The 21,598-nt window shown below is 43.1% G+C and overlaps 1 protein-coding gene across 3 annotated transcripts in view; it reads left to right on the top strand.

Annotated features, from left to right (window-relative positions):
- Window positions 1-21,598, top strand: part of UBE2U (ubiquitin conjugating enzyme E2 U) — a 727,435-nt gene that overhangs the window by 495,795 nt on the left and 210,042 nt on the right. For all 3 annotated transcript variants that reach the window (XM_069641994.1, XM_069641992.1, XM_069641995.1), the window contains one exon: window positions 5,252-5,327. In XM_069641994.1, coding sequence (XP_069498095.1) covers window positions 5,252-5,327 — 76 coding nt within the window. The remainder of the gene's footprint in view (window positions 1-5,251; window positions 5,328-21,598) is intronic.

Here is a 21,598-nt window from a genome sequence, read left to right as displayed (position 1 = left end):
GATGGTCTTTAGTATGCAGATCTCCAACGGGGGAAGGTCTTCTTATGGCTCTGAATCTTCAGCAGCTGATTCAACTTCTCCTGGTTGTGTCTCATACTCTGCCTCAGCTGGTGGAGCAGTCACAGGTGTGACTTTGGACAGTCCTCTCGGGGATGTCCTTGTTGGATGCACAGGAGTGCTATCTTGCTTTTTTCCTTGAGACCTTGGGTTTCCCCTTTGTCTCTTTCTGGGAAATGGAAGTTGGCATTTCCTGTGGACTGGGTGTTATAGGTTTTCCTGTAACAACCTCTTGAGAGTCTTTTAAGGTACTCTCTCTGGCCTTCTTTGTCTGCTCCTGTTGCCATTTACTGGGAGGCCTGGGGGTGCCTGATACAACTCCAAGGGTTTTTAAGTCATTCTCCAGCTGGACTCTCCCAGACACCTCACTTTGTACACTGACCGGTATTCTGACAGTCATGTTGTTGCACTGGATGAGAGCTAGTAGTCTTGGAAGCATTTGGACAGGGCCTCCAGCAAGCTTAGTGAGGCCTTTGGGTGCCTTCAGAACATCCTCAGGTTTCGAAAATTTTCATCCACCAATGTAATGCTGGCACCAGTGTCTCTAATGGCAGGGGACTCCTGACCATGTACAAGTACACTGTCCTCGTAATATTCTTTTGTGTTATCTGGAATCGAATTATAGACATCCAAATGATGCTGTTCCCACAGACCCAGGGACGCTACAGCACTGGCAGAGACTCCAATGGGGTCTTCAGCCAGCACTTGAAAGTTTCCACTTGCCATATGAACTTCTCCCTCTGGGGAAAAGGCTAAGAAGGCAGTGCGGACCCCTGAAGGTTTACCCTTGCATCTGGGATCCCCTTTCACATGGTCAGTTGACCCACAAGCATAACATTTTCCAAATGTTTTGACAAATGGGGGCTTCTGCTGACCTCCCTCTGGTTTGACACCAGAGGTGTCACTAGCCTGATTGGTTTCCCTTGTGCCTTACCCTTTTTCGGTCTGGAGCCCTCTTTTGGATTGGAGGTATTAGAATTCTATTTGCCATCTTTCATTTGCTGCTTCCCTTTATCCTTTTTTTGAGTTGCCCCTGAATCCTTGTGAGTAGCCCTGTTGGCAACCCACTAGTCAGCACCCTTTGCTAGTTTCTTGGGATCAATCTCGTTAGAGTCAGCAAAATTCTGTCTAAGCTCAGGAGAGCAGGCATCAAAAATAGATTCTAACAAAAATAGTTTTCTCATTCCTTCAAAAGTGTTAACTCTGTAACCCTTTACCCTACCATCTGAGTTCTTCAAACATTCACACACCCAGGTAGCCCAAGAGGTACCATCATGATTTTTGAGGGTCGTAAACCTCATAAGGTACTGGTAAGGAGTTTTCCCAAATCCAGCTATTAAAGCAAGCTTCACACTCTAATATTCCAGTCTTTCAAGTTACCCCACCTCCATTACAGCTTCAGTTGCAACCTGGGGGAGCCTAGACAAAAGCCAAGGAATCAACTGATTCCCTGTGAAACCCTAAATCCCTTAGTTTTACACAAAAGCAGCCACCCAATACATAATATCAAGCCTCACCTCATACTTACTCACAGCTTCCTTAGGCATACAAGGTCTCTTAGGACTGCAACACCTAGAAGACTCTGGGATAGAAATATTTTCAAGGGACTATTTCTTTATTTCAAGAGCATGTTGTATTTCCATTTCCCTTGAGTTCTTGATGTTTACTTTCAGTTTGCATTTGGAGCCTTTTGAACTCTAACTCATCTTTTCAAGAGAGACAAATTCTGGACTCAGTACTAGACCTGGTAGGGTCCCTGTGGCTAAAGGTTGAGGCCCAAGAGCTTGTTGAGGTGCAGAGGGGCTCACATCCTGAGACTCCTCTAACTCTTCTGACTCTTCAATAACATTAGAGTTAGACTCTGAATCATTATCATCCTCATCATCATTTTCCACATTTGCTGAAGGAGTAGATGTAACAGACCCACTTCTCAGACTTTGCAAATTCAACAATCCTTCAATTCATTTTTCTTTCCTTTAACAGGGAGATTCCTGACCTTACACATTACACATTTCCGTCAGTTGATCTACTGTTAAAATGATCAGGGCTTCCTGTCTGAAGATATCCATATCAGGCATGACAAAATTGCTTTTCTAGTGGTGCTTAGCCTTGTGAAGGTTACTATTTGAACAAAGGTAAAGCAAAACTCTCAATGTAAAAACTCTATAATTTTTCCTCACCACTTGCCACCAGTGTTAGGCCGAGCTTGTAAGCTGTACCCTTTGGGACCACTACACACAACTAGGACTACAGGTGTAAGCAAACCAACTTTTGGTATAAGTCTGTACTACACAGTTTTGGTAGTGTTGCTGAGCAGCCAGGCTTATCTCAAGAGGGGAATGTGAGCTGTACTGATGTTACACAGAAGTAAACAATCACAAGTATTCAAATAAACTCTTACACTCAAGGTTTCTTGGTAAAACACTTATTAATTTATTTCACTGTCGGTTATAAAACATTCACTAGAAGGAGGCAATCTATATTACACACAAATATACTTCAGTACTTTATACTGTACGTTACTGAGGAAAACAACTTTGAAGGAGGAGCAAAATGGCATTCAGAGTACTTTGAAGTAGGAGCAAAAAGGCATAGTTTAATAAAAAGAAGGTTACAGTTACTCTTAGACAGTGCAAATACTTTGTGTTCACCAGAGAAGTTAATTCAATGCAATAGGTCAGGCCAAAGTCAATGGGCTAAAGTCGTGTAGAGGATAAAGCAGTTCTGGTAGTTGAATGGAAAAGTCTTTGCCAAAGTTCTCAGAAGTAGTTAGTAAAAGAAAGAATCATATGTTGGGTCACAAGCTGATTAGGCCTGCAAGTTGGGAAAGTTTCAAGCACTTTCACCGCGAGAGGTAAGTACTCTGTCTTGTTTCACAGTACCTTACAACTGAAGAAGTTAGTGCAACTGAAGACGTTTGTTCCGGGAAGTTCCTGCAAATCTTGCTGTTCCTGAGCCTCAGTCGTGGGGACTAGAGGGAGGATGTCTGGGGACACCTGCACTGCGACTGGTTGCAGAGCTGGCAACTGGCAAATCTTCGATTCCGGTGGCTGTTGTAAAGCAGACAAACTGGTGTCCCTGTCCCTAGTTATTCAGTTTCCTGCAGCACTCTGAGGAAAATACAACAAGCTCCGAGAATGGTATCCAAGTGGCTTAGTGTCGAGTTGATTGGTCCCATCAACTCAAAGGGAGAAGTTGTCCTTGCCGGGCTTCTCTGTTGAGATGAACTTAGCAATTCGGACCTGCAGCAGGGCTTCACCGGGCAAACCAACTGTCCAGGAGTTGCAGCAGCGTCTTCTTCAAGCTTGTCTTTGGTTCTTTTGTTCTAGTGGTCCACTCTGTCTTCCAAGCCAAGAGACTTGCCTTTTATTCAGTTCTCTTCATTCATTCCAGCCTAGCTGTCGCTTACCCAGCAGGGTGGCTGTCCTTGCCGGACAGTCAGCCAGCCAATCACGCCGGAGTGCATTTAGGTCTCCTAGGAGACTAAGCACAGGGAGTTTCGGGCACCTCCCTCGCTTCCTGCCCACCCAAGCACTCGGGCGCCAGTGGCGGTCTTCAGTCCTGAAGCGCGCCAAAGGCAAATGAACAAAGGAACCAAACCTGGTTTTGCGCACATAGACAAACTCTAAAAGGACCTTTCCAAAAAGAAATGGCGAAAAAAGAAGACCGAGACCTGTTTAAACAAAGGAGGGTCACATGCCATCTTGAAAAAAATGGCTCCTGTGATTTAACGCTACCGGTGGTCGCGGTCAGGAAAAATCATGGTAGTTTGTCGTAAAACCACTGCCACGAACCATTTCGAGAGGAAAGGGTCGCATTTGACTGTTAAATGAGTTTCTAGACATAGGGCATACTAGGTAACCCCTCCAGCACTCTATACTAAGATCGGGCGTGCTGGGTCTAGGAATTTAAAAAGACTAGTAAAGTCAATTTCACTTACTTACTTACTCTGGGAAACGGTAGTTTATCCCAGAGAAGGTTTTTAAACCTTGGGAAAGCCTGTAAAGGTTTCCCTGTGCCACTGCACTGAGGGTGCTGTGTGACACACATGAAAAGATGATGCCTATGGAGTTGTCTAAAAAGCCATAACCAAAGAAAACACAAGAGTAAAACGTATCAAAATACATGAGAGAGTTGGAAAAAAAGGCTCACACTCTCTCCAGGTAAAAAAATCAAGTCCTCAAAATCCAGCAAAGTTGCTGGGGGTCTCTAAGGTGAAGGGAATTGGCACATTCTTGAGAATTTTCCCTAGCATTGGCCATGGTCTTTTTTTTTTAACTAAATGATGCAATATGGACAGTGGCCACCACTGTAGGCCCTGGAGAAGTTTTATCAGTAGGAGGGATATTGGACATGGCTAATGTGCCACAGTCCTTTTGCCTAATTGTTGCAACAGGGACAGTGGACACTGCTAAAGGCTGGGGCCACTGTCCATCTGGTTAATTACTAGTCAGGGGGATATAGGCCAAGACTGAAGAGCCATGCAGAAGATCTACAAAAACATTTTAAAGGAAGAGTTAATGACTAAGGCAATATTGGGGATCAACATCTCTGTAAGACATACATGAACAGTATCCAATGGGGATCCGAATTCAAGATGGAAGATCAAAGGCTCAAAGGGCTCGTGTTTTTCTGCTGAACAAGTATTTTAGTGGCTGAGGAGAGCCTTTTGGAGAAATTGACAGTGAGGGAAATAGTAACAGCTTTAGAACTATTCCAATTGGGCAGTATAGAAGTAATATTTATACTACAATGCAATGTCATATTTAGCATGCTTACTCCATTTCAGAGTCCGGTTTTAATGGTCATGGAATGAGGAACAGTGAATGGAATAATAATAATAATAGTAAGAGGAATTAACTGTGATCAAAAGAGATTACATCTGGGGGTGGGGCATTAGGCAGCTAAGAGGACATCAACAAAACATGATCCATGTTGTGCCACATAAATGGGTAGATCTCATCATTATTTGTTCAAATCATAGCATGTTCAGTTTGTCAGTGAGTGAATAGCTGTACTGGTCTTAAGTGAGATTCTTCCCATCCGAGATTAATGTTGAAGATAATTGCGAATCCTCCATGAAATAAATGGAACTGTGAGAAGACAGCAAGTGTATTTATTTCTGATACATTAGCTCTGAATCAATGACCTGCATGAACAGCAACTCGCTAATAAAAATTTGGTTTTTTTGCAGCCGGTGTTATTGAAGAAAATGCTAACGTAGAAAGGATTCAATTGTTGGATGATGGCTCTTCTCACTCACCTCGAAGGTAAGGAATGCAAATCGGAATGTTGTGATTTGTAAAATGAATACCACCGTACTATTAGTGATTCTGTTAATCTGCAAATTATTTCTTATCACAAGCTTTTTGGATAATTCGTAATACCACATAGCAACCATATACCAACATACCATGGCTTCCCTTCATCAAGAACAATCACAAGGATTATGTGGGTCTCACATATGGGCCCCTTAGACTTGTGTAAATACAAAATACGTGTGTTTCCCATAATCTCCTCATTGGTAGTAGTTAGAAGCAAAGCATATGTTCAGTATCATGGGTTAGCTGTGGCCCGTGATGGTGTTGTGTGGTGTGGAGGGGCCAGAATGAAATTGTTAAATCTATAAGTGTTACTAAGGTGAGGAGCATGCTGTTTCTGTACTTGCAGTTGTAATATTCTATAGTGGTACCTACTACGTTTTTTTCCCCAGTTTGAATATTTTCAATTTGCACACCTAGGAAGGGTGAAAATATGTCTTTGACCAGCAGGCTGAACCCAGATCAGAACTAATAATAAGCTAATAATGCTGAAATAGCTTAATGTAAGTGGGGACTGTAAGCCATAGTTTGACCACCTTGCAGCTGCATATATGTGTTATCTGCAGGGTTTATTTATGTGCAGTATTTGTATAACTATTTAACTTTTTGTGATCAAACAAGTGTTTGAACTTGGGCACATATATATTTTTTTTAATATATGTGCCCCATTGATTCTCTTCAAATTTTTGTAGCAAAAATCGAAGCAAATCAGTGATATATATTTTTCCCTCCATTCAGTCTGACCTCTCATGGAGTTTATATAGTCAAATAATAGGCTTAATAATACATATTTAGCACACATTTACCACAACCATGCATCACCAATGTTGTCTTTGGCAACAAGAGGCATTAAGACGTGGTAAATCGAAGTGATTCATGGAATGGAGAATCTTAATGGTTATTGTCAATGTTGCTTATATGCTGAGGGAGAGATACAAAAATGAGTTGCGAGTATGGAGAACACTTGAGAAGAGATCAACAATATCACAAGTTAAATTTAAAAGGAAGCTTAGTTGAGGGAATATACTGACATGTATAGAAGATTTATAGATCCTTGTCCGCTTGGAAAATAGCCTTTCAAACTGACATCAAAGGTGGGCTGGTAGGACTTTGCAGGGCCATGGACCCACTCTTGCAGGCATCTGTAGAATCCAGGAATAAAATGCATAAACATGGTTTGAACAACACTCTCAATTAGCAAGCAGCACTTGCATGGCCCCTCGCAAGCACTCCAATCAAGAGCATGTGAATTCCTTCACAGACTGAAGACTCATGCATTTTCCCAACTGGGAAAGAACAACAAAAGAATTAACACGGGATGCTAGCAACCACAGCTGAAGGCCATACGCGTCCAATATCCAGGCTTGATGAGAATTTTAAAAGTAAATCGTTCTGGGGTCCACTTGCCAATTAAACACAGATGGGAAATATGTAGTCCTACAATAGGAGCACCAATCCCAGTGCTCTCTTGTGAGTTACAACCAGCTGAAGTTTCTTAAGCCCTTCAGCAGTCTATGGAGCGTAAAGGAGAGCTAGCAGAAATAAGCCATGTGTGAGTTATGAGGTGTAGGTGAGAGGAGAAGGGCAGTGTGTGCAGACCACCAAGAGGTAAAGTGCTTGAGAAGTGGTAGCTGAGGAGGAGCAGGAGGATAGGTGGAGTTTGGCAGAAGAAGGGAATTCCACATTCAGAAGTGGGTGACAGTTGGAGATATAGCTGTGAAGGTGAGCAATGTTAAGAGGGAGCCATCATTACGGAGAGAAGGAGATAAAGTGATAAAGGTGAAAAGGAGGAGAGACCGATACTAAGGAGGGGAGGAGATGAGGTGGCAGAGGGGCAAATGAGCAGTTCCAATGATGAGGATAGAACATCAGCAGGAGATAATGGAGAGACTTAGACAAAGAGAGAATTAGAGGAGGAAGAGAAGACCAGATAATTTGTTAGAAGGGAGGAGAGCAAGAACAGACCATTGCGAAACATAGAGGCGCAAAGGAGGTAGAAGAGAACTACATATGGGGAGGTTGTGAAGGCCAGAGTGGAAAATAAATACAGCAACTGAGAGGTTGCGGTGACCAGAGAGAAAAATAAGACAAGCGAGGGCTGGGCCAGACCTAAATCTCTAGGGAGACTCCTAGCTTGGTGGGAAAGTCATACCCAACGAGGTCTCACTCATACAGCATGTCAAGGGATTAAGATCAACACCCTCGGGTCCCACTGCTGTTCAGCAAAGGATATATTAATCTGATAACTGAACCCATTTCAGAAACCCTGGACACAAGGGTGGTGGTACCTCTATATTTTGAGGAGAAGTTGAACATCCTGAAATCTATGTAAGCAAAATCATTGACTGCTACTTTCAAGAAAGAAGTAGAGAAACATGTAAACCCAGACACTGTGAGTGACATTTGCAGAACCCAAGATAGAATGGGAGGAAGTATGAAGGACCCACCCACTTAGTTGCGGCTATTTCACTGCATTTGGTGAATTGTTCTTTTATTTTTCACCGGTTTTTGGGTGGTGGAATGTTTGACCAAATATTAAATAACCATTTTGAGGTTATTACTATGTTCTTTTGTGTTGAATTCTCTTTGTTGACCTCATTTAAGTCTAATCACTTAGTTTCCTTTTTCTATGAAGGACCTTTGAACCTTCAAACCTGGTTTTGTAGTGTCAATTGATCCATCAACTGTGACAGACCCCAGCTAGCTTCACTCCGTATGTTCTCCTCAAGGGTTGGCACCTGCCAGTCTTTGGGCTGAGGTTCTCATCATGCCTCCTAGTTTATCCTGTCCCTTTAGTCTAGTCTCCACCTATCTCTGGCTTAGTTGGTGTACACACACACACACACACACCACACACCACACACCACACTCTGTCTCTCTGCCTCTCTGCCTCTGTCTTGTCTGTCTCTGTCTCGGCCAATACAGCTTCATCTCTCCTTCTTTGTCCATCTGAGGCATGCCGTCATGATCAGGTGCTGCTAGTGATTGGATATGATTTGTGCATCTGTTTCCCGATTAGCTTTGGCCTGAATAATGGAATCTTACTAAATGTTTCTGCCTCCTCCCAGTTAGAGTGGCCATTGTTTGTATGTTCCTACAGGTGTTGTGCATTGTAAAAACCCTGCCAATCATGGATGGCATCAAGATTGTACCCTGGAACATTCTGTTGCATCTTTCCTGCTTTTGTGGATGTTCTTTACGGGCTGTCGGTGCTGGTGCGCAGTGCCAGCATTCCCATCATGTTATTTGATCATCTGCCATAAAATATCAGTTTGGCTCCAGGCTTTGCTCTTTTTCTGAACTTGCACACCTCGTGTGCGACTTCTTCCCTCCTGGTCTGTTCGTGAACCCACAGCCATATGCTGTTTGAAGCGAAAAAGAACCACTGATTCTGCACCTTACACAAAAGGGATCAAGGGTACAATTTTCTCTGGGTTTTCTCCCTGGTGGTGTACTCTCACCGATCATGAAACATATTTCCCCCATCTGTTACGGGGCTGCTTACTATTTTTGACCTTAACTGTACCCCTGGATAATCCAAAGAGGGAGCTCTGGGGAATACCTCCTCACACTGACTCTAATGGTTGCTCCACAGATTCTCCAGTGTAACCCAGTTTTCCTCTGATACTCATACACATGAGGTTTTGTGACTTCTGTCAAATAATGCAATGGGAACATGTGGTCTATTCTGCAATCCCAATCATATAAAAACTGTGTGTGATGCTGAAAATTCGTTATGGAGAGACATGGCCTCTTAGTCCTTGTCCTACCACTTCTCTGTGTGTGTTTTCCTTATGTTTTCTGTTACTCAGGTCCAGCCTGGACCTCTGGCAGTGCAGCTCTTCATTTTATCTTTTGTGAACAACACCCATAGGGTACCCTTATGGCACCCGTGGGTGGAGGTACACCCTTGTGCTCCTTATGTTTGTTTTTTGGGCACCTGTGTGTTGCCCGCAGAGCAGGATATGAGCAGGAGGAAGCTACATGCTGACTTGGCCATGTCTCTGAGTGTCCTCCATTTTGGAACACGCAGGCCTGGCCATAGGAATCAATGTATTCCTGATAGAAGGTAAGATGGCCACTGTGGCCTCTTGGTTTCTATTGCCTGTTATCTTGTTTCCCAAAGTCTGTGGAAGCCCTGAGTCTGTTCCCTGCCTCTTGAGTGGTTGTTGGGTGGAAACACCATATAGTCTTTGTTCCCTTTCCTCCTGACTGGCTGCTGGGTGCAAATACCATAGATGGCTCTGGGGCTGCCTCCTTTCAGACTGACTAGAGCCTTCCCAGGGGCTGTGTGTTGTGGGTACACCCTAGCGGTGGGACCTGTGTGAATGGAGTTGGGAGTCAACTCACATTCTCTGTTGCAGTTGTCTGGTTTCTGTGTGCGTGACACAATTATTGAGACATCCCTGACTGAAACTGACATGAATGCGGTGTAGTGTGCTGAAGGGCTGGTTGCTTACTCCAGTCACATTCTTTGTTATGGGTGACTGGGTGGAGTGAATGGCCTGAATGCTTGTGAGCCTGATTGGCTGCCTGCCTGCATGAAATCCCTTCTGCGTGATTGGCTGACTGAGCCTGGCTCAGCCCGAGTGAATGGGGAACAGTTGGGTATATCTGGGGACCTCTCACTTACCAAGCTGAAGTTGAAGTTGAAGCTGAAGCAAGAATAAGCCGTTCCTTGAAGCCCAGCTGGAGGAAACATCTGCTGCTGCATTTCTTTTTGTAATGCAAAAGCTGCCATGTTATTCCAAGGGCTGATCCAGAGAGGGCCTGTTAAGCAGACCTCTCCCGGAGTTATCAGGAACCGTCATGCAAACTGCTGCTCTTCATCTGAAGTGCCCTAAAAAGACGGTCCTTTGTGCCTGCCGTCTGGAGAAGGTGTCTTCTTGAGTCCTGAAGATGAGTGCCCAGACTTCTCAAGTCGAAGAATTGCATTGGAGTCCGGAGGGGCATTTTGTGACCACTGGAAGTCGTTGCTGTCTACCTCCCAGAAGAGAGGATACCTTGGCATAGTGCTGCTGGACACCCAGAGCTGGAAAAGTTCCAAACTGCCTAAGAAAATTTAAAGGGACATCTTTGCCACCATCACTGACTTTTTTCCCGCCAGAAAGAGTCCAGAGAGAGTTCAGAGTCGCTGAGTGCAGAGGAAGGTCAGTTGGTTGGTTTCCTACTACCAGAAGCTAACAAAGACATCCCGAGGGTCCAGACTTGTTGAGGGTGCGTGGTCCACTACAGCCGTCGAGTCCAGGTTGCCAGAAGCCGTTCAGAGGTCTGTCCTGCAGCTGCAGCACTAAAGAACCAAAAGTTGGAAAACCGCAATATTCCGAAAGACAACACCAGAAGTGACCTAGGCAGCCTTCGGTGCCAGAAGTCATTGAAGGGTTGCACGGGTCTTAATCTCATCTGCCAAGCCTTTAAGGAGCCCACAGCAAGTTTCATCTTCACAGGACCTCTACATTCCGAGAAATCGTTGACTAAATGAAAGCACTGCGAAGAGAAAAACTGCTGCAATTCAGAAAGACATTGGTTTATTTTTCTTGTGGACTCAGCATCCCAGTGGCTCCTTCTTCGAAGTGGGGGTACGATACATCCTCGGAGGGAATTGTCGAGTGAAACTGAGAAACCATGCCACTTCGTCTGCCAAGGCAGCAAAGGTACTGTAATGAGGAAGAGCATCTTTTAGCCTCAGGAGTCATCCAGGGGTCCCAGATTCGTCTTGGATCCTGTTCTCCTGTGGCCCCTCAGGTACTTTGGGGTGGTAGAACCTTTACTGGCAGGAAAAATGATCCTAATGGACCTAGTATGAGCAGCCTCGTCCTTGGCACTTAAGGGGTTAAAAGAAACCAGAAGGTCATTGAATATTATTGGACTGGGCTCTAAAAAACAAGGTACACTACACCCTAACCCTTCCCTTTCAGGTTGCCCAGGTGGGGGTGATCTTCACAAATAATTGTATATCTATTCTAAAGAAAGCATCCTGTTACTGTTCACAACTAACCTGCCTTTCTTCCCTATTCTATGCTGATACACCTCACTTAAGAATTCACATGCCTATTCAAAGCTGTCTGCAGTTATTGCACCTATTACTGAATGTAATTGTTGTGTGATGCCACATAGAGTGCATATATTTGCCATTCTTTGAATAAGTATTCCAAGTACAAAGTGTTATTATTTATATACATATATATATATATATATTTTGGGTAGCAAACCCTATTTTATATAAAGAAGCTGTGTTATCACCTAACATAGTGTGTGGACATTACTTTGTGGGGGTTTTGGGGAACACTGTACTTAAGAACCTGCCTGCATCGCCTCTTGAGAGCTTAAGTCTTGGTTTCTCTTCCATTCTACCATAATAGAGAACCTTTGCGGGGGTGTTCTGTGCCTTTGCCCTGCCATATAGAGGTCTGAAATACAGATACCTCCTCCAGCATTTACAGTGTGCCAGGTCATATGATGGCAGTGCTTGTCATATATCACAGATGCCCGCCAAATGAAGGTGTCTGGGCATTTCATGGCAAGACATGGACTATGGTGCGAGCATTTGTGGATGTGATGGCAAAACCTGGCACATGATGTGAGTATAATTTCATTTGCAGGCAAATGGCATGGGTACCGTGGCATACAGAAATATCTGGTAAATGATGCTAGTACCTGGTGATATGGTGGTAATATCTTTCAAATGATAGATATCACAGGGCATGCAAAACAGTGGAGGATGTTTCAAGGACCTTATTTTGATATGGAGAAAGGTGGAAGAAATGTTTGATTTGTAAGGAAGCCACTAAAAAAGGAAGGTACTAAGGTAACAGTGTGAGGGATAAAGCAAGTTTAGTGATGGACTATTCTAAAGGGCTTGAGGTTCTGAGTGAAGTCTATTTGCAATCACCTGGGCGTCCAAGCCACGCACAGGGATTTTGAAGTGTCCCAGTGCACTTTTGTTATGTTCCTTTGTGTTCCTTTGGTCCTTTGTGTCTTTGTTTTGGTGTTTATCCTTTAGATGATGCAGTTCGCTCAAGTCTGCTACTGGTGCAAGCCCCTCTTGCCAGTGAGTTCCTGAGGTAAGTCAAATTACTTCCTCTCTTGCTCTTGGAGTTCTTCTCTGTGCCTCCGAGTAGGGGCTGCCTTTCCTACCTGGATACGACTTGGGAGGATTTTCTCCCTGCCATGTGGGTACTCAAGTGTTGCAAGATGTTTTAGTTGGGCTGGAGACCTTGCTGTTGCCACCAGGATCTGGGCTACAGCTCCCATCTAGCTTATGCTTAACTGCTCTTCTTAGGGCATGACTCCAGCCAGGTTTTGTGCACAGGTTCCTAGCAGGTTCTATGGTCCAGCCATTCCCTCTAACTTGGCCTGTTATGTGGTACGGCTCAGTTGGCACAGCCATCTCCTCTTCCGTCCGCCTCCCTTTAGCTAGTTGGACTCTTTGGCTTGGTCAAAACAGGTTCTCTTTCTCTTCTATTGCTTCCACTGCTTCCACTCACTGTCATACCGGATTTTTCGCAAGACAAGCTGAGCCACACAGGTTCAAATCCCGGTCCCGCGCTTAGATATTAGCATGTAATAAAAGATTAATTTAATTAATACAACTCTTTCTGGAAGTTCTTCCTGACACCCACAAATTCACAAAGCTTTTGCCGCTTTTTACGCAGGTACTACTTTTCCCATGTGTGTTTTGATTGGGGGGGGGGTCGTTTTTCCCAATAATAACCTTATTTGTTACAGGTCATCCAATAACGGGTTCAAAATCTCCCCATGTGTTTGGCTCTCAGTTGAACTTCTTTTCAGTTGTTGTGCTTTTTCTCTACTTGTGATCGGCTTGTACCATGACCCACGTGTTCAGAGATTACAATAAGCATGTCTGCAGAGGTGTTTCTAAGGGGCGCGGGGGGGGGGAGTTAGGGGGCTCACAGGGCTTTAGCCAGCAAAAAGACCAGTCTTTTGGTTGTAGCCCCTGATAGAAGCTCAGAGGCTACAACCAGATGGCTAGCTAGCCCCGAGTCCCAACAGTCCGACATTAGCATAGCCCTGGATCTTTCCAGACTTAGCAACAGCCCTGCCTGTCCACCATGTTTGGATAAGAAAGCAGTGCCATGGCAAGTCCCAGAAACTGCAGGTCGGGCTCCTGTTTGTAGGTGTATTACTCTGTTCCCTGCGCCTTTGATGGTTTGCGAATTCTCACTCAGATATTTTCTGGGCCTGCTATGTATTTTCTATTCGCACCCGGGGAAGGGCGCTCAGTCAGTTGGGTGGCTGGAACAGTGGGCGAGAATGCACAATCCCCGCCCGCTGCTCCAGCCACCCATGGCCCTTCCCCAGGTGGTGCTTTATTTTCCTTTTTTTTAGCATGGGGAGACAACAGGGAGGCTTTGCTCGGGCCTACCGCAGCTCGGGCTGGCGGGCCGTTTAACACCAGGTCTGACCCCAGGCGGTGCGTGAAAGCTATATTCAGCTCTGGCACGCTCCATATCGGTCCTTGTGACTTTGAGACCATTGCTGAACTCATACAACATATTTCTACTTGGGCGAGTGAGCATTCTTTGCTGAATTTGAGAGTTGTGGGCCCTTGAAATCGCTCCAGGTAGGACTAAGGGACCAGTGGGGATCCACCATGTACTGCCTCCAAGGGACTCATAATAGAACAAAGAACACGTGACATAGTCACAGATGGCGATGACTGGCAAAACTGACATTTATACCATTCAAAACACTTAAACTATGTGTTTTGCCAATACGTGTTCGTATTGTGTAAAACGATTTGATCAGGCACTTGTCATTATATTTATCTGGAAGGAAGGCTCTTGGCCTCATTGCAAGTATGGCAGACAAATTGGTGGTAACAGAATTACCGGCAATGTTCCTGCTCCGCATCATGCTGATCATGCTTGAGGTGAATCCTCCGACTCTCCGCTACAAAATCTACAAAATCGTTGGAATTATCGCACTGTAATTACCGCTGCGTTCATTCAGCCAAAAAAACACCCATATAGTCCTGTGGACCGTCACTGCAACTTGTAATCCGACGGTAATTAAATTGGGCAGTATTCTGTCCGATTTACCGCTGGAATACCACCCAACTCGTAATTAGGCCCGCTGTATTTTGCAAATACCATCTTATTTGGTGTGAGAGAACATTAGGCATCTCCCGAATATCTCATGCGGATCTCATCTTTGATGATGGATGTATCCTTAGATGTACTGAGCATTTCCTTCAATACTTGCCATACGTTAGCATACAAAAACATTTCATTTTACAGCTTTCCAAAAATATGGGTTTTAAACGTGTATGTATAAATAACTATATTTTTGGGGTTAGATTATTTCAATTGAAAATGTTAATGAATTTATAATTCTATATTCTTTATACACCCACAAACAATCAAACAAATGTAATTCAAAGTAGTGTACCATTTTTTTATAACATGTTCACAATTCAAAAATGCAAAAGTAATCACTCATAACTTTTGCACATACTCAGTACTAATACATGTATGCTGTTTTAAATACTAAAGTCGCACATATTCGATAGGTTTTTCAAACACATATATATTATGCATTTTAGGGATACATGTTAGATGTATTTTCCTTCAAACGAACGAGGTGTATATCACAAAGTTAGGAGATTTCGCTATCCTCTGGCTTTACATGTTTTATAACATTTGCATCAATATTGCCACCTGACAGGTGTGGCAGAGGGTCCTCCCAGCCAATCAGGAAGTTTGGAATGCAGGCTTTATCTCATGTCATTGACTGCATTCCGAACCTCCTCAGAAGAGGGAGGTCGCCATCTTTCCTGTACGGCAAAAGGTAAGTCAACATGTGACCCATTACAACCACCCCCAAATTTTTTTCCACCCACAGCCCTACTCCTGCCCCATTTACCTGCAACTGCTTCATCCCTCACTGGTGTCTGGCTATGGAGCTTGCCACGATGGAAAGGGAGAAAGGATTAAAGGACTACATTCCCGTCTTCCTTGTCGATAACGGCCACTGAGAAGACCGCAACGTTGTTTCTCAATTAAAATAAAATACTATAAGCACCTAGGAAAACATGGCGGGCTGCTTATAGCAATACACCTCTGGATGGCAAGGGCATTACAAGGACCGGTAATGCCCTGGGCCTCACGTTAAGTAACTTAGGCCGCAAGGCATTACCTGAGCCAATATTACCCCCGCCTTCTAAGGGTTTATTACTTAAATAAACTTTCTGAAGAAATGACAGAAAAATTCTGAAAAATAGACCACAACTCGGGTACACGGAAAATGTTAATGTAGGTGAGAGTAGTCATCCTGTTTTTTTTATCTCTTCTATACATTGCTTTATCAATTTTGATAGTGGTCTTAAAATTGTCAGTTATTTTAGGACTAATTTAAATAATGTGATGTTTTATTTCTTTATTTGGAAAGTGTTTCCTCCATTTGATCTATATTAGTTTCTTCCCAATCTGACGTATTCTGCCATAATTCGCTGCAACCTTTCCATTCAGATCAGCAATGAGTAGTAGCAGCTCAACAGCTCAACTGCACTGGTAAATGCAGAGCTGATCTTGACAGTCATGCTAGATGCAATCTTTACTTCAATGCAATGCCTGCTTTGATATAGTTTCACTACCTAAAGCAACTCCCTATAAACGCCTCCAAATTAAACGTTTGGCTACATCTGCCAAGAATACAGCCAGAAATAACTACAATTTGCAACCGCCAGAAGTGTGTGCCAGGTTTATTTCATGCACACCATGAATAAGTCACCAGACGTGGTGACTGCTGTTTTCCCACCAACAGTTACTGGCAGTATCGTTTATAACTCCCGGGTGTAAATGCCAAAAATGATTGCTCTCTCTCACAAATAATTTACAGAATATTGTTTTACTAGATGTGTTTGGTAGACATAATTGGCTAGATATTTGTTTTCGTGTTGGAAGCAATTGCCCTGTCTGCCAAACCTATTTGTTTTATCATCCAAAGCATCTGCTGTATGCAGCGCCTACTGTAGCTGTCAGAATTGCAAAACGTTACCATTCTTCATAAATGTAATTGCTGAGGCAACTATGTTGCGAGCTATGAATGAATGCCAGAAGGGACGGCCAGAATTCATTGCCAAAAGTAATCATTCTCTTCTCGATGTTATTGGCAGCAGTCGTCTGCAAGAAGTACCACACTTCAACCTGTCACAGCATCCACAAATGCATTCTCTGCTTGCTCTGTGGACCATGCAGTGTCTTCTTTCTTCTTCTCGTGATTTTCTCTATCATGTTTCTTCTTTCTCTCCTTCTCGAAAACCTCCTCAACCGTGGCTTCCTTCTCATCTCTGCACAATGCAGCGAGTTCTTCGTTGTCTTGAGCATCGTTGGTGCAAATTCCAATCTGAACTTGACTGTCTTTCTCATCCTATCATCCTCTTTTAGCTAAACGTGCCTATATTCAGATCTCTTACATACTCCGTCTGCACACAGTAGGCAATTATTTCAGTCTGTTTCTCATTTTCTTACACCTGCCACCCATGATCATTTGCTTCACTCTACTCTTGGCGCCTCTGATTTTGCAACTTATTTTTCCTCTAAAGTTGCTTCTCTTCGTGCTGCTATTGTTCCGTTCTCCTTTTCTTCGACACTCCCATCTCCCACCTCGGCCATCTCCTCATTTGCCCCATCACTAACTGTTATGTTATTTTACGTTAAAAGCACTTGTCAAGCGCACATACGCCCCAAGGCATCATGGCGCTGGCAGCAAGTAAGTAGCAGTTTTATCGGAGCATTCAAAACAGAAAGGTTTTCAGAGAGCGGCGAAACATAGGATGGTCAGCCGTGGCACAGAGAGGAAAAGGGAGGGCATTACAGGTCATGGCTGCAACCACTGAAAAAGCACGCCCGCCCATAAGGGAAAGTCTGTCACGGCGAACAGAAACCACTAGGGCTGACTGAGAGCGGAGGCAGCGAGATGGAACATAGCGTGAAAATGTCGCTTGTAGATATTCTGCCCCTAGTTCATAAAAAGCACGATGGACATGGACTTAAAGAAGATCTGCTTCTCAACAGCCAACCAGTGGAGCTTTTTCAGCAGAGGAGACATGTGAGCCCCAAAAGGGGGATGGAGGATAGCCCTGGCCACAGCATTCTGAAGAAGTTTAAGACGATTGGCGAGAAAGCGTGGCTGGGTCAGGTACAATGAGTTACAATAGTCCACTGTGCTCAAAACAATAACGGCCACCACTGAAGCTTGAAATTTGGCCGGAATAAAGGGAAGAACTTTCCCGAGAACGCGCAGTTTATAGTGACCAGCAATACATACCGCTGCCTCCTGCTCATCCATAGAGAGAGAGCAATTAATTTTTACCCCCAGATTCATAACTGAGGGGGTTGGCAGAAGAAAAGGGCCAAGTGATGCAGGACAGAAGTCGGTTGTCCAGAACGAGAGAGGGGAATTAGTACCAACAACAAGGACCTCAGTTTTATTGCCATTCATCTTTAGCCAATTGGCCGCCATCCAAGATCCCAGATCCTCAAGGCACCTCCTTAGCCGAGCCACCATATCGGGTCGATTGCGATCCAAGCGGACCAGAATCTGTGTATCATCAGCATAGGAATAATAGCGGAACCCATGAGATGAGATCAGAAGAAGAAGAGGCCTGATATAAATATTGAGTAGTATTGGTGATAGAGCGGATCCCTGGGGGACTCCGCACTACAAGAATACAGGTTTGGAGCGAAAAGGAGGTCGAGAGACTGACTGAGAGCGGTGAGTCAGGAAAGCAGTAAACCACAACAAGATTTGACCAGATAGACCAGCTGCAGAAAGACCGAAGTTCACAGTGTTTCTGATAACTCTTCTCTTATAGCTCGCTCTCATCATACTGCTTCCCCGTCCGATCCTATTCCCTCTTGTAATACCTGAAGTTTATCCTTCTCTTGTCTCCTACCTTACCACTCTTCTTAATATCTCTCCTTTTACTTCTACTTTTCCCTTTCACTTTAAGCATGCTTCCATTCTTCCTATTATGAAGAAACCATTACTTAACCCTTCTCTACCCTCTAATTTCCATCCCATCTCTCTTCTTCCTTGCCTTTCTTTTTTTTTCAAAAACAATGTATTAATTTTCACAAAAACATAAATATCAACAACAATGTCTCACAATAATCAGAAAGAATGATATGTACAGAATAACAAAAGCATCACAAATAGTTCAGACCAATAAATGACCAACCCTAGTGAAACACAGTCAACAAAGTAACAGGAATCCACAAAAGGCACCACAAAAGAGAGAAAGAAAAAAAGAAAAACAAACGGGGGGACGCCACTCACCTTACCACAAGCACCATAGCTATCAAAGCAACCCAATCTTCACATCAATCATAAAGCGCCATAAATGGACCCCATAGCTTCTTGCAATCCTCTTCCTTATCCTTATTACGAAATGAAACCCTATCATATTGTGTCAAAATATTCAATTCCGTCAACCATTGATCAACATTAGGTTTTTTCCTTGATTTCCAAATCCTGAGTATTAACTTAATCACTTATATTAACTGCCGATCTCCGCAAAACAATATCAAAAATCAACTCTATCCTATCAATGACCGCCGTCCAAAACGCCTGCACTCTCGGGCAATCCCACAGTAAATGCAACAAAGTACCCCTGTCAACATTACAACACCAACAAAGATCGTTAGGCTGTAGCCCCAATTTAAACATCTTAACTGGCGTCCAATACAACTTCCCAACAACTTTTTGACGAATTAAACGTAAACCCATATCAGGTCCCAAATCCAAATTAACCTTCAGAATACGTTTCCAGTCTACTTCAGAGATTACCTCCTGAACATCATCCAACCAAATTTCTCTCAATCTAGACCGTGCAACTTGGAATTTCTCATTAATAGGCATGAATTGCATATAAGTACGTACACTGTATTCCGGACCCTCTAACAATTTACTAGTCTCAGTTTTTTTGCCAATAGAACCATCCATCATTTCCATCCTACTGTTTACCATAGTCACTAAAGTCAAGTATCTATTCCTTTCACTCTGCCTCAAACTGCACCTCTACTGTAACTCCACAAAACTCAACAACCGGTCCCCATCCATCACATCCGCCAGTCTCAGAATACCTTTATTTATCCAACTAATCCAATTCAAAATGTATTATCAATCTGGAATGCAATGCTTCGTTATGCCATAAAGAAGCATCAGAACTGAAACCATAACTTAGTCCATTATCTCTAAACCATGCCCCGATCACCTGTCTAGTTACCACTATCGGAATTAACTTCAGTCTCTTACTGGGTAATTTATCCATACTGTATAAGTTCCGTAGGTCAAATGGAGCACAAATTTCCCTTTCCATGCGCAACCAAATCGGTTCATTTGCATTCCATTCTCTAAAGTAATATGAACTCTTTTTAAGTAAAAAAAGCTTTGTAGTATTTTATTAAATCAGGGAATCCAAATCCCCCATCCTCAACTTTTTGCACCAGCATGTACTTTGGAACACAAGGTCTTTTTCCAGGACCCCACAAAAAAGAAGAAAAAAGTTTCTCAATTTTTAATAACTGTTTTTTATATAACATTAACGGGATGGACTGGAGAACATATAAGATCATTGGTAAGAGGACCATTTTAATCGCATTAATCTTGGTCCACAGATTCAATTTCAATCTCTCCCATCTCCTAATTAATAATGACATATCTGTGGTTACCAAGTCCAAATTAATTGCAGCAACTTTCTCAAATCACCAATAATATGAATCCCTAAATATGTAACCCCCCCCAGGTGACCACTTATAATTCCACGAACGCAAAACATTACAAGCGCATTGGCTAGACAATGGAAAGACTTAAGTTTTATCCCAATTCACTTTATGCCCTGATAATTCACCCACTTCCCGAAACATCGATTTTATTGCATCACCACACACTTCAGGATTTGACAACATAAGAAGCATATCGTCGGCATACGATAAAACTTTAACCTCAACTTTCCCAACCATTATTCCTTTTATAATCTCACATTGTCTAATATAAGTAGCAAGTGGTTCTAACGCCACATCAAACAAAAAAGGTGACAACAGACAGCCTTGTGCATTCCAGAAACTTCCAGTTAACCTTATCAAAGGCTTTTTCAGCATCAAAAAACCCTATAACTTCATTTGAGTCTTTACCAAAACGCTCACCAACCACATTCAACACAGTTCTGATATTGTCATAGCCATACCCCCTTGGAATGAAACCCACCTGAGACCCATCAATCAGATCACCCACACATAACCTTAACCTTTTGGGCCAAATTTTTACTAAAATTTTAAGATCTACATTCAACATTGAAATAGGTCTGTAATTTCCACACTTAGTATGATCCTTATTAGGTTTCGGGATCACAACAATCAAAGCTTCTCACATAGAATCACACATCATTCCCGATGCTATAAAATCGTTATAAAGGTCGCACAAAATAGGTGCCAATTGAACATCACATTTTTTATAAAATTCCGATACTATACCATCTTGACCCGGCGATTTTCCGTCTTTCATTTGTGATATGGCCGTACTAACTTCTGCAACCTCAATTGCAGAGACAAGCAAAGTGTGCTTCTCTAGAGTCAATTTAGAGAGTGAGATTTTCTCAAAAAAATGCTTCCAATCTATCAACAGTAGGATCACTGTCCTCCCTATACAGTTTTTCATAAAAATCCTTGAAACAGTCATAGATGTCCCTATTTCTATGTAAAGTGATGCCACCATCAGTTTGAATAGAAGAAACGCAGGTATCAGTCACCAACCCCCTAAGCTTATAAGCCAATAGTTTACCATTCCGATCACCAGATTCCCAAAACTTCTGTTTCGAATAAAACATACTTTTACCAGCCAGGTTTTGTATATGAGTCCTCAATTCCTTTTCTAATTTATGCAATTTTAGCTTATTACGACCTGAAACATCATTAGCACAAATCCTCTGTAAATCTCTAATCTCCGCCTCCAGATTATTAATCACTGCCTGATTATTCTTCTTTGCATGGGCAAACCTACTTATCAGTTCACCCCTTAAGACTGTCTTAAAACAATCCCAGACAGACCTAATACCAGCCGAACCTAAATTTCCCTCAAAGTAATGTCCAATGAATGTATCCAAGTCCTCTGTAACCAAATTATCCTTTAGTGTGTTAGCTTGCATTCTCCATCTCCTTGATTTAGCACCCACATTGTCGAATATTAACTGCAGATCC

Source organism: Ambystoma mexicanum, chromosome 1q (assembly GCF_040938575.1).
Source record: "Ambystoma mexicanum isolate Mex_15411 chromosome 1q, UKY_AmexF1_1, whole genome shotgun sequence".
Classification (NCBI taxonomy): domain Eukaryota; kingdom Metazoa; phylum Chordata; class Amphibia; order Caudata; family Ambystomatidae; genus Ambystoma; species Ambystoma mexicanum.
This window is presented reverse-complemented; position numbering and strand designations above follow the sequence as displayed.